Genomic DNA, 12,942 nt, shown 5'->3' with positions numbered 1-12,942 from the left:
TTTCTAGCCGACCTGTCACAATGAGACTGTCACAGGTCGTCTCAATAGATCGGGAAGTGAGCGAACACATACCGGCGTTCGCTCACTTCTCGATCCTGTCACGGCTGGATTCCCCCCTCCCCGCTCCGATCCTCCGGCGCTGACTGGCGGAACGGACGGGGAGGGGGCGGGCCAGCTGTCACTCACACAGCTGGGCGGATCCAGAAATAATTGTCAGTATCCGCTTCAGCTGCGGCGTCTCAGTATACCGCGAGCTGAAGCTCGCGGTATACTGAGAATAGGGTGACGGGAGGACGCTAGTTTGTGTCCTCCCGTTACCCTCCCGTTACCCTAAGGAGAACTATGGGGAAAAGCCCTAACCCCATAGTTTAAATTGACAGCCCTTTCATGATTCGTAAAGCAGACTCTTGGCACTATTTTTATTAACCTTTGCAGTGGGGCTACCCCCACACTGCAAGGGTTAAGTGCTTTTTCAACTTCTGCTACAGCGCTCTAACTATCCTCGAGTCATCAAGTCAAAATACATTGTGTATTGGACGTGAGGACATTGAGGGACATACCATCGCTGCAACATAGGAGAAAAGAGGTTAGAAGGAGCCCTGTGACAGCCAACCGGCTTTAAGGTTCAGGTGGGTGTAACTTTTTTTATTTTAGTCCCTAGACGAAAATGAGCAGTTAATCCTTGCAGTGCAGGGTTAGCCCCACTGCAAGGGTTAATAAAAAATTTCCCGGAGTTGTTCTTTAAATTGTAACCACACCAAAAACTTTTTTTTTTTTAGTTTTTGATAGAATAGGCAAAAGTTAGAACCCATGTCAGATTTTACTTTTATCCTGGGCTCCATTTGAGAGATTGTCCCTTACTTCCTGTTCTGGAGACAACCCCTTACCGCACAGGAAGAGAGAGAAAATCTCTCTCAACAGGAAACAATAAAAATCTGCCAGAGTTCCTAGCATTCCCCTACTTTACTTGAAGTGACACTGAACTCAGGAGTTAATCCTGGAAAATGCATAAGTACCCTAACTATTAACAAAAATGTATCTTATTTGTGCATTACTCAGCTGTAGATCCGCAAATCATATCTGAATTGGTGCTGACACTGTCCTTCCTTCTGAAAGGTGGCTACTTTTGTTCCCCATGGTCCCTTTGTGTGTTGTAAAGTAGCCACCACTCCACACTCACTCCTTTGATGGACTTCAGTCTCAATACAAATTAGAAATCTAATTGTAGTCCATCACGGGAGCAAGCTGGCAGCGGTGGCTACTTTACAGCGCACTCCTGAGTTAACTGTCACATTAAAAAGAGATGTTACGTCTGTTTGTATTGCTGTTAGAGGAATTTCCCCTCATTTCCTGTCTGGGGGACAAACTTTTTACCATACAGGAAGCAAAGACATTTCTCCAACTGAGCCTCTGACGGCAGTAAAAACCTGACAGAAGTTCTAACTTTTTCCCACTCTATCCAAAATTAAGTACAAAATGTTTTGTCTATAGATATGTTCTAACGGGAATGTCCAGCTGAAACTTTTTTGTAGTTTTTGGTTGAATGCCATAAAAGGACTCCTGTCGAGCTTTTCCTGCTATCTGGCACTCTTTTAGAAAGATTTCCCCTCACTTACAATCATAGTGACTTTTCATCCAACAGTAAATGAGGGAAAATCTCCAACAGCAACACAAATAATTTATTTTTCTACACAATCTTACTCAGCTGTATAACAACTGTGTGGACAACTAGATCCAGATTTGAAACCTATGGACTGATAACATCCAATGCCCTCTCTGGGTTCATCTACATGGCAGGCTTTTTACAGAAAACATTCATTAGCATTCAAATTTATGCTGCATATCATGTAGTTCACAGCACAGTTCAATACAGTATCTCCCCATGATTGTATCTTCTCAACCAAACAGACAACATTGGTTGACATAAAAGCTTGGCAGGGAGAAAGCTGACCTTTAACCTCTGCCACCCTTCAAAACAGTCATAGATTATCTAATGCTAAATCCAGGCCTGTGAACTGCATACCAGAGAATCTCCATCTAATGCATTGACTAAGAATGATCACTGACTTACAGTATGCCTATCATTGCATTTCACTGTGCAGGTAGCAGAGGTCAAATATACCCTGGATAATGAATCAAGAGCTGCTAGCATAGATATGTTTACCTATTCAACCAGGTCCATTATTTTTTGTTAATGTTCGCATATAGTTCGGCTTCCAGAGCCATTTTATCAAAAGTGCGTATGTTTGTCTCAGCTCGCACTCTCTCCCGGATATTAAAGGAAGCTCTGGCCACTGACCGTGCATTGTCTAGCACAGTCTGCTTCTCCCTGAATATTTGTTCACTGCGCTCAAGCTTCTTTTCTATGGACATCAGTAGCTCCTGTCTCTTCATGTCTTCACTTTTCAGGACCCTTTGTCGATTCTCCCTCTGGATCTTCTCCTTTTCCAATCTGCTTTCTATAGCTTTCTTTGCTTTGTGCTGTACAACTTCCTCGGCTATTTGGGAAGCGTGCTGTAGTCTCCTTTCAGTAGTCACTGCTAGCTCTTTTAAATGATCTGAACGCTCCCTTTCTTTACGTTCTGCTACCTGTCTAGCCCTTTGGGTTTGCATTTCCTCCTTTTGTGCCCTGCTCTTTAGTTCTTGATTTTTTTTCTCTTGTAACTGCTCTACCTTTTCTTGTGCTCTGTAGAGATTTCTTTCAAGTGTCCTTCTAAGTTCCTCATGGTCTGATTCCTCTTTTTGGGCTATTTCATGAAGAAGTACCTGGTGCTTAATTTTCTCCATTTTGTTTTGCAGTATTTTATTAACCTGTAGCTGTGTCGATACCTCTTGTTTCTTTTGCTGAGCAATAAGTAACTTGTCTTGAGACAATTCATCACTAAGATTTTTGGATTTCAAGCTTTGTTCCTGGTGGGTCTTCTTTTGCTTACCCTGCTTTTTACCTGACTCTTCTTTATTGTGCTTTTCTAACTCTGGACCTTGTTCCCTCAGATGTGCTTCATGGAGCAGACTCTTACTTTGGTTTATGGCTGCAGAATTAAGCTCCTCCATAGAGATTTTGCCACGTCTACTCTTGATTTGTGACTCCAGCATCTTTTGCCCTTGTAATATAGCTTTTTGCCTTTGTCTTTCCTCTTGCTCCTTTTGGAAGCCTGATGTTCTTCTCTGGGTGTCCCACTGTAGGTGTGCCCAGTAGCTCTGCTCATTTCTAATGTTTTCTTCCTCGTGTCTAGCAATCATGATTGCTGCAATCTTTTTGTCTCGTTGAGGCAATTCATGGATGCCTTTTTTCTTCACTTCTTTAACCATCTTCTCAACCTTCTTTGTGGTTTGTGGTGAGTGACTAAGATCCCCCAGACTGAAACTTCTACCTAGCAGAGAATTAACTGCATCAAGTGTCCTGGATTTTGGTATGAACTGTGTGGTTCTGCCTCTGAGGCTATCACCGCTAAAAGATGAGGTTATGGACTCTGAAGAAGTTCTACCTGAGGAACCATCTCTCATTTTCTGAAGTGAGTCCAGAGATTGACTTTTACTCTTTCTTGAGGGCTCCTTAGTGACTGAGTCACCACTGCCATGGTATTCTTTTGACTGGGTGGTACTGCATTTTTTAGTCTTGGATACTGGTATATGTTGCTTTTTGGAAGGTGGTGGCATGGATCTTTGGGTGCTTTTAGAAGGAAGGGATTTAGATCTTTCAGAACTAGAGAGTGGTGTATTGCTCCTCTGTGTACCTGTATTGGAAGGAGAGTCATATCTTTTACCCACAGCAGGTGCTGAAGGTTCTGCTCGAGAGGATGCCTTTGAGCTTGATGGGGAACTTAAACTGCTGCTCAATACCAAAGGTAGAATTCTCCTCTTTTCTTGACGTATAATTCGTTCCCTCTCTTCCCTGCACATTTTCAGCTTTCTCTGTCTTTCTATCTCATATACTTCACAAAGACCAGTAGCAACCCGCATGGATCGCCCTGGAGCTTCTCTGACCAAATCAGAAAGGTTTCTTGATAATAGCTCTACTGGCTTTACCATACATCGAGCACAGGCCTCCAGAGATCGGGGACTGGTCAGCACATAACGACTTCCCTCTGCTACTGGGCACTCAAAGTTATAAAGATCCAGGTGCAACATGGGAGAGTGCTCTCTCTGTCTCACAGGTGCCCCCCTCGAGACTTCCTCGCCACCTGGATCCTCTGTTGGTTCAGCCATCTTCATAACTGGTGAAAAGAAAATCAGATTAGTGTTTTCAACTGAACCAACATTTACATAAATGATGTTACATACAAGAAACAGGCCATATATCGCAATTATGCTGCTCCAACACTAAATAAATTGCTGTAAAAAAAGCATAATTTTGTATCTTATTTTTTTCTCTTTATTGTACTCTTACAGTACATAGAGTAGTTGTCATGCAGACCACTGATTCTAGTGATATCTAGACAGATCAGTGACGTGCGGTACCTCTGGTTCCGGGTGAGGCATTCAGAGCTCACGCCTCTAACAAAGAGTAGAGGGTGTGACAGCTCTTGCCTCAATAGTTAGCTTACACAAGCAATGGGGAAGCCCGCTGCTGTGTAACCTAACTATCTGTCAAAAGCCGGATGCAGCACTGCCTGTAATTAACAGGCAGCGCTCCGTCCATGACAGGTTATACAGCAGGGAGGCCTTCCCTGCTGTGTAGCCTGATAGAAGTCGATCTGAATGAAGAAAAAGCTGTCAGCTTCAGACTTGAAGCTGACAGCTTTTTCCTCCATAATACTAGGTGAGGGTCTGCCTTATTGTTAACAGCCTTATTGTAAACGACAGTTGTAATTTTCGATTACAGTTTTAATTGGTGCACCTGTTATGTGTAGCGCAATCGTTGTTTTTGTACATAGGAGCACCTGACTTGTGTTTACGTTAGTATGCGTGCATTCGTGGGGCGGGAGACTTTAACTGCTTCAGGACTGCCCACCGTAAAAAAACGTCCTGGTCCTAAAGCAGTTATACCAAGAACATGGTGGCTGCTACTGCAGCTATGTTCCTGGTATTGTTTTAAACAGCCTATTAGGGGTCTGCAGACCCCTGATGTCTCCATAAAGAGGACATGTCACATCATATTTGCTATTACATAGGGAGCTTGTTAGCTCCCATGTGATAGCAATAAAGTTAAGTGTAATAAAATAAATTAAAGTGACATATAAAAAAAAATGCAAAAAAAAATGTTTAAAGTCCCCAGCTCCCACATACACGCACATACAAGCGCAAACAAGCCTCAGGTGCATCTACGTGTAAAAACTAAAATTGTGCCACACATGTTACACATCGCCGCGATTGTCGGAGTGAGAGCAATAATTCTAGGGCCATCAATCACTGTTGAAATTTGGGTTATTGTAGTTTGTGGTTTTGGATATTGTAGTTTTTTGTGGTTTCGCGGGGGAACACCATTTTAAGGCTTGACATGTTTGGTATCTATTTTTGTGACCCCCATCTTTTATATTTTACCAAAAAAATGGGTATTATATTCTGTTTCTGTGTACTACATTTCATTTTAGTGTATGTTATCCTAAAAATACTGGTTTGATAAACATTTTCACAAATACCTTGCAACATAAAAATTTGCAACTACCTTTTTTTCTATTCTACAGGGCTTCTGCTTTCAGAAAATATATAATTGTTTGGAGTCTTAAGCTGTTTTCGAGCCAAAAATTTAGATTTTATCATGTGCGTTCAAATATCAGGAAATTGCCCCAGACTGCAAGTATCAAAAGGTAGGGGGACAATTTTAATTGTCTGCCTTTCTTGCCCAGCTATTATTTTTTGTTTCATTTCACAGGTATTACTGAAACTAATTTTTTTTTTTTTTTAAATCAACGTTTGTTTAACAGAGTAATAATCTGACATTCAAACTTATCCCAAAGGACTGCACGCAGGCAGTCAGTGAATACTCATTTACAATGAATGAACAAGCACATCAAATAATGTAGCATAAAATCAGACAGATTGGGTTATATCAAGACTCAGTGGCACAGTAATATAATATGATCCTGCAGAGAGAACAACATATCTGCCACTGGTCAAAGACATTGCATAACATGTTTCGTACGTATGTGTTGGTCGCCTTACATTTCACAATATACGTGCTGTGGGAAAGGCCCCCCTTTCTTAACACATATTTAAAGTAGAATACAGAATTTGACCTTTGTGAGCCATAGGCGCAAGGACGGGGCTTGGGTCGATCTCCAGAGTGCTGGGATGCAGGCCTTTGCGGCATTGAGTAGAAGAACAGACAGGGATGTTCTGTATTGGCATCGTGTGAGCCTGGTCATGTGCAGTAAGAACACCGACGGATCCAGCTCCGGAGTAATCAGGGTATTGATAATGTTACCCACTTCTGTCCAGAATCTGGACAGGGAGGGGCAGCTCCAGAAAATATGGAGCATAGTGCCCCCCGTGGCGCCACATCTCCAGCAGACGTCAGGAATAACTGAGTTCATCTTGTGAAGAACGCGCGGCACCTTGTACCAGCTGTTCTTGGAATCTGTTGGCTGAAACTAATTTTGTCTTATTGAGGGGAGGGTTAAAGTGGAACTTTGCCCATATCTTCAAAATACCAACAAGGGCACCTTTAGAAATGTTTAGTAATGACTAGGGATGTCCCGATACCGATACTAGTAACGGTATCAGGGCTGTTACCAGGCATTTTCACGAGTACTTGTACTCATGAAAATGCCCTGATTCTTAGGGCCGATACCGTCCCTTTAAATTTTGAAATTGCAGCTGCCGTCCGAGTTCCCGTGCTTGCGGGGACCTCAGCAGCCTGCTGGGGACCTGCACGTAGCTGCCCATGGCAGTGCCTGTCCAGTTGTATATGTCCTCATCCTCCTTCCGGTGCAGGTGTTACACCATGGACAGCCCACACACAGCACAGTACACCCCCAGACATCGGGACACTCCACAGCATGGCAACTGCCCGCAGAGCCCTGCAGAGATTGACATGTCGCCCGGGAGAGATCAGCACACAGCCTGATGAGAATAATTTTGGTGTGGGGACATGGACTTGTATGCTGCTGTGGGGACATGGACTTGTATGCTGCTGTGGGGACATGGACTTGTATGCTGCTGTGGGGACATGGACTTGTATGCTGCTGTGGAGATATGGACTTGTATTCTGCTGTGGAGATATGGACTTGTATTCTGCTGTGGGGACATGTATTTATTTCTGCCAACATCTTTATTTAGCTCTGCTGAGAAACTGCCCTAAAATCATCAGTCTGTTAGAAAAAATGTCACATGTCCCTTTAAGAAAAAGTATAGGTAATTGGTATCGGCAAGTTAGTGGCGGACCTAATAGCCTAAAAGGGCCCTGGTGCAAGATTTTATCTTGGGCTCCCCTCCCAAGACGGGGGGTGGGGGGAGGGTGGCACGGGAGCGGATCACACTGGCCCCCGCCCCACCCCCCAGCGATCTCTAATGTTGCAGTAGCGTGCTGGACTTACCTGAGACCCTGCAGAGCACATCATAGATCCTGCATAGCCCATCTGAGACTCTCTATGGTGGGCTCTGCAGGGTGGGCTGGGCTGGTCGTCGGGATCCCTTTCCCTGTACCTCATCCCAACTCTTCTTACCTGCTGCTGCTGGGGCCCTGCCTCCTCCACCCCCTCCCCTGTCACCTCTGCCATGCCGCCCCGGTACAGTCGATACCCATGTAAGAGGCCCCCCAGACCCCTCACATGGGTACCGGCCATGTGACCGCCAATAGGTGAAGCATTCCTGTTTACCGGACCCCATTGGGCCCCCCCACAGCCTCAGGCTCCGGTGCGCCGGCACCTGCTGCACCGGCGGTAGTTCTGCCACTGCGGCAAGTACCTGAGGAACAGCAGTTGTACTTGTACTTGGTCTTAAAAAAGTGGCATTGGGACGTCCCTAGTAATAACAATCTACAAACACAAACTTATAGATAATTGCCGGCTTTTTATTCTTTGCATACCTTATTTTTTTTCCCCCAGTCTTCTGATAGTGGCCATTTTTACTAAGGGCAGGTTACTAGATCTCCCTTTACTTCCTTGAACTCTGGCACATGTGAATAAGACATGTGACCATGCACATCATCTCAAATATCTTTCCCTGAGATCTCATGAGATCAAAGATGAGATTTCCCAGAAATGCTCTGCTGATGTAACCTTCTCAGGATGCAATGCTTGGGCAAAATTACATAATTTGTGCCAAAATGGACCAGGAGGTGGAAAAAAAGAAATGGTAAGTAAAGTAAAAATATGTTTCTTTAGCTAATGAATATAAGATGATTTTCATATCAGCATGCAGAGCTGTATGCTGATGTGATTCAAAGGGGGTAAAAGTCCACTTTAACAAATAATCCTGCCTGGGTGAAATATATTAGGTACATAACTCAAGTAGATTTAAAGGAAGCTCCTCCATGTGGCCCAAATATAATAAAGGACTGCTTGTTTATATTTCTCAATTTAAGTGCAGAAGTTCCTGCTAATTAGTTTTAGCAAACATACTACATTTGGAGTACTCTAAAATATCACAGCACGGCACCTCTGTGATAACAAGTCTTAAATATGTTAAGTGTAGCCACCCTGCCTTAAGCAGGAGTGACTATTTAAATTTAGCTGTTGTCAGACTGTAGTCCGTCTAATCCTGATTTGATAGTCTGTGCTCATTTGGTTTCTCCTATGCACTCTTTTATTGTTTTTATCTGCCTGCTGCTGGGTGTAACCATCTCACAGAGCAGAGCAACCAATAATTTTGTGTTTTGAATATCTATGAGGGTTATTCACATATGAGCCAAAGGATCCAGCTGAAAGGTCTGCCGAAGCCGACCGATCTCCAAGCAAATGACAGCTGGGCGGAGCCAGCCGTGAGGTCATGGCTGGCTCCGCCCAGCTGTCATTTGCGTGGAGATCGGTCGGCTTCGGCTGACCTTTTGCCATGCAGTTGTAATGACAGATCAGCGTCCTCAAATGACCTGGGGACGCTGATCTGTCATTAAACAATAACAACTTGGCAGAGCCAGGCGTGAAGTCCGCACCGTTGTTATTTGTTGGCCGGGACCTGCTAGAAGACTCTGGCAGGTGCCAGCCGATAGAAAACAGCTTCTCATCAGTCAATTTTATCAATCATTTCATCAATTTTACCAGATGTCTAGTCATTAACTCACCTAATTACTGTGCAACGGCCAGACTGCAGGGAGCTATCCCATCTACCTTAAAACGTAAGATTTTTAGTGACACATGCACCCCATCCTGGGCCATACCCTTAACCAGCTGGGGCTGTCTGACACAATGCATTTTTTTCTCCCTTTTTCAACCTTCAGAAAAGAACACCATCTGTCTCCCACATATAATGCCGTCTTAATGTATCATCTCTACCCTGCTATTTTGCAAAAGTTGGCACCCTCAGCCATATAAATCAAAGGATTAACACATATGCAGACTTTCTAACACCAAGGATGGGATTATGTAACTAGAAGAGCGTGGTTCCACAACCTTCACACCTCCAATCCTGTTCTTATACAGTCAACATCTGCCTTTCCATGGTGATTGAATTGAAGTGTCTGTGTTATCTGTATGGATATACGTGCTGGGGTATGTTCCTGACCCTCATCAGAACTAAAGAAGTGACTTGGATAAGCTACGAAACATCTGCAACATTACATAACAAAACCAACTTAAAATGACAATTTTACTAAATTTGATTATGAAAAAAAAAATAAAAAAATGACAAACTACTAGACTAGTCAGTACACTACTGGGGACCAAGTTGCCAGGGAAAACAGCAGTGCAGTTAAAAACACCTAAATCATTATCCCCATATTGACTCATAAAGAATATTGTTACTGTGTTGATGGCATCACTATGACATCAGTTTGAGATGGTTCTGAGATTATTCAGAGCTCATTGACAGATGCATTTGACTTGCAGTTGACCCCTTTCTGACCTGTATTGGACCAGCTTCAAGCGGATTTTGCACCCCTGTAGATTTGCTATTCATGTCACAGAGACTGCTGAATATGTATCACTATACCTGCTCACAAGCCATGGCCATGACCATCACCAGACACAAGGCCCAATTAAAAGGGCTCCAGTAACATGTACAATATATAGTACAGTGGGGCTGCTACCAAATTATCGATTAATCGATAATAATCAATAATTAGAATAGTTGTCAACTAATCTCATTATCGATTAGTTGGTTGGATCCCCTAGGTCTCGCCTTTATGTTGAAAGGAGGGCAATATGTTGCAATATGAAATGGCCAATAGCAGGCTGGCTATTGCACCAGCCCACTAACTGCTGTATTTACATTCAGCTGCCATCTGCGGAATCTTGCCACTGGCAGCTGTCATTACCTGGATGAAGCTATTCAAGTGCCATGTGTTTACAATACAACTCATTCAATTTTTTTATAAAAGGTGGGAAAAAAAGCATTTTCGGTTTTGGCCTGACGATTTCTGCTACAGGAGGTGTGTTGCATTGCCATTTATTTCAGCGGCACCCTAAACGTGCCTCCCACCCACAGTGTGATAGCCCGCACTGGAACACACGATACCGTGTTTTGCGTTCCAGCGCATTGTGATTGCAAAAAATTGTGCATGCAGTTTTCTTCTGAAGTAAACTTTATGTGTGTAACACTGCATTTGTGTATTTTAAATTCAGGATGATATTTATTTTTTTCCCATCCGATTAATCGAACAAATAATCGGCCAACTAATCGATTATGAAAATATTCATTGGTTGCAGCCCTGTAGTACTGCTATCTGATACCAGCACGTATGCATCAATATGAGAACTATTTGTAAAGGGTGGAAATATTAATAAAGTGGTTTCCCGCTTGCTGTAGACTGATTATTAAAGGCTATTAGGCCTTTGGACACTTGGGGATGAACATCACCCCTTTGCGATGGTCTATACTTTAATCTGCATTATATAAACTATTTTTAGTGAGAAAGCCTGCCTCTGACATACCCCGATTAGTGGCCAAAAAGGGTACTCTGATGGGACAGGGAAATGGCAGTTGGTGGATGCCTAGTGGTGGAATTCAGACTAAAACTAGTTTCAGTGAGACACACGGAGGATTTTTTTTTTCTATTAAAACATATAATAGTAGGTTTCTTGTGGCGTCTGATCATTGGCAAAACGTTTACCTTTAAAATAGGTTACAGTTTACTTTAAAGCATAACTTTACCTTTCCGTCAAATCTGATGATGCTGGCAGTGTAATTATGTAATTAACATTGCAAATCCTTCTTATTATCTGAATTATGCCTGTAGAAATGTTTGGCACCTCCTCTGATGGGAAATGTTTACCTTCAAGTGTATGCCTACATCTGTCTCCAGTTGCCAACAATTGATGCACCTAATGTATCAAAGTGTCCAACTAGGAACTGTGTTATGCCCCAACATCCATAAATTAGATGCAAACTTCCAGATTCCAGTCACTGTATGCATTTGCTTAGTGGCTGTGAGTTCTTAGCATTGACACCTTGACAAATGAAGTCCCCCGTGCCTCCAGTTTCTCCACATGAATTAAAATAACTGAACCTTTCATACTGAGCAACATAAGCAATGAATACTGTTTAATAAAAGTGATTATTTTGCTGACATATCTGAGAAAGTCATTTGTCAGAAAGGTGTTACACTCAAGCATGGATTAATGAAACTCTAATTAGCCAATAAGTTCTATTAAAGATTATACTCTGCAAATACATTTTCATAATTATAATATATTCATATTAAATATAAATGATAATGGGCTAATTAAATAAAACAAAAAGCAAGAACTGATTATTAAGTTAACTGGGTGAAGAATAAAAAAAGGTTAAATCAAGACATGACATAGGTTTTACATCAGTGAGCAGCAGGTAATAAAACTAACCCAATCCGACTTGTTTATTCATAAAATACATTGTCGCTTTATGGTCCACCTCCTATATCTGATACGGGTGTCCTCAATCCCATACCCATTTTAGCACCTCCGCCAGATGTTTGATTAATCCTGCCTGGCTTAGTGAAAGTAAGAGATCATTCCTGTTGGAAACAAGGAGGAGGGTACAGGGAGCCCATGACTGGTGCTTGAAGTAACCTAACACCAGAAGCAAAAGAATAAATAGCTACATCTAAATGAAGAAAAACACAATACATAGATACAGGAGTCACGGTGTCACTCAGCTTACATTATTGCATGCAGGCTTCGATGTCTTTTAATCACAATGTACTTGGCTGGATGTGTATACTTGGTTGGATGGATAGAGGCTGGGCAACACAGAGCAGCATCATTCTACACAAAGGGCAGGATGTGATAATACAATGCAGGGACGGTGAATGACACAATGAGACATTAGCGGTTACCTTGATCGCCCAATCCAAGATCAACTGTCGGGCGTGTTAGTAGCCAGATATGTTTCAGCACCACAGCAATGGACAGCGAGCAGATAACAGGAGAGGCAGCTGCAGAGAACAGCCAGATGGACAGATGAGGGAGGTGGCAGAAGTAGAGAACAGCTGGTGGGAAGACCTTGCAGGAAGAGTAGATCTGTAGGAATGGAGGCTTTCAGGGGAAAAGATACACAAACACACACCGCTAAAGATCAGTGGGGGGGGGGGCAATTTCATGGAACAGCAGTTACAAAAGGGAGGGTGGAGGAAAAATAGCACTGCCAGGAATCACAGTTAGAATGGTGAATAATAATCAGAGAGGGAACATAGGCCATGGCAATTTAATAAGTTAACTTAAAGCGTATTGAAACCCAAAAGCAAAAATATTTTATATTGTAGCTTCCCAGTCTTTAGATGTGGCAGCTGCATTTGTTTTCTTTTTTGGCTTTTTTTCTTTTATTTCCACCTGGAGATCCAGCAAGAAGGTCAGTAATTTATCTGCTTCCTTTAACAGGCCGAGCTGTCCAGCAAAGTTGACAAATAGAGGATTCGGACAAACCATT

At 42.8% G+C, this 12,942-nt stretch overlaps 1 protein-coding gene across 1 annotated transcript; it reads right to left on the bottom strand.

Moving 5' to 3' along the window:
• Positions 1 to 1,963: 1,963 nt before the first annotated feature.
• Positions 1,964 to 12,569, bottom strand: CCDC177 (coiled-coil domain containing 177). The gene is made up of 2 exons (XM_018565089.1): positions 12,353 to 12,569; positions 1,964 to 4,217 (listed from the first exon to the last, which is right to left on the bottom strand). The coding sequence occupies exon 2, from the start codon at positions 4,213 to 4,215 to the stop codon at positions 2,182 to 2,184; it is 2,034 nt and encodes a 677-aa protein (XP_018420591.1). The 5' UTR covers positions 4,216 to 4,217; positions 12,353 to 12,569; the 3' UTR covers positions 1,964 to 2,181.
• Between the last annotated feature and the right edge of the window lie 373 nt (positions 12,570 to 12,942).

This window comes from Nanorana parkeri, unplaced genomic scaffold (assembly GCF_000935625.1).
Source record: "Nanorana parkeri isolate BGI_ZX_2015 unplaced genomic scaffold, ASM93562v1 scaffold812, whole genome shotgun sequence".
Taxonomy (NCBI): domain Eukaryota; kingdom Metazoa; phylum Chordata; class Amphibia; order Anura; family Dicroglossidae; genus Nanorana; species Nanorana parkeri.
This window is presented reverse-complemented; position numbering and strand designations above follow the sequence as displayed.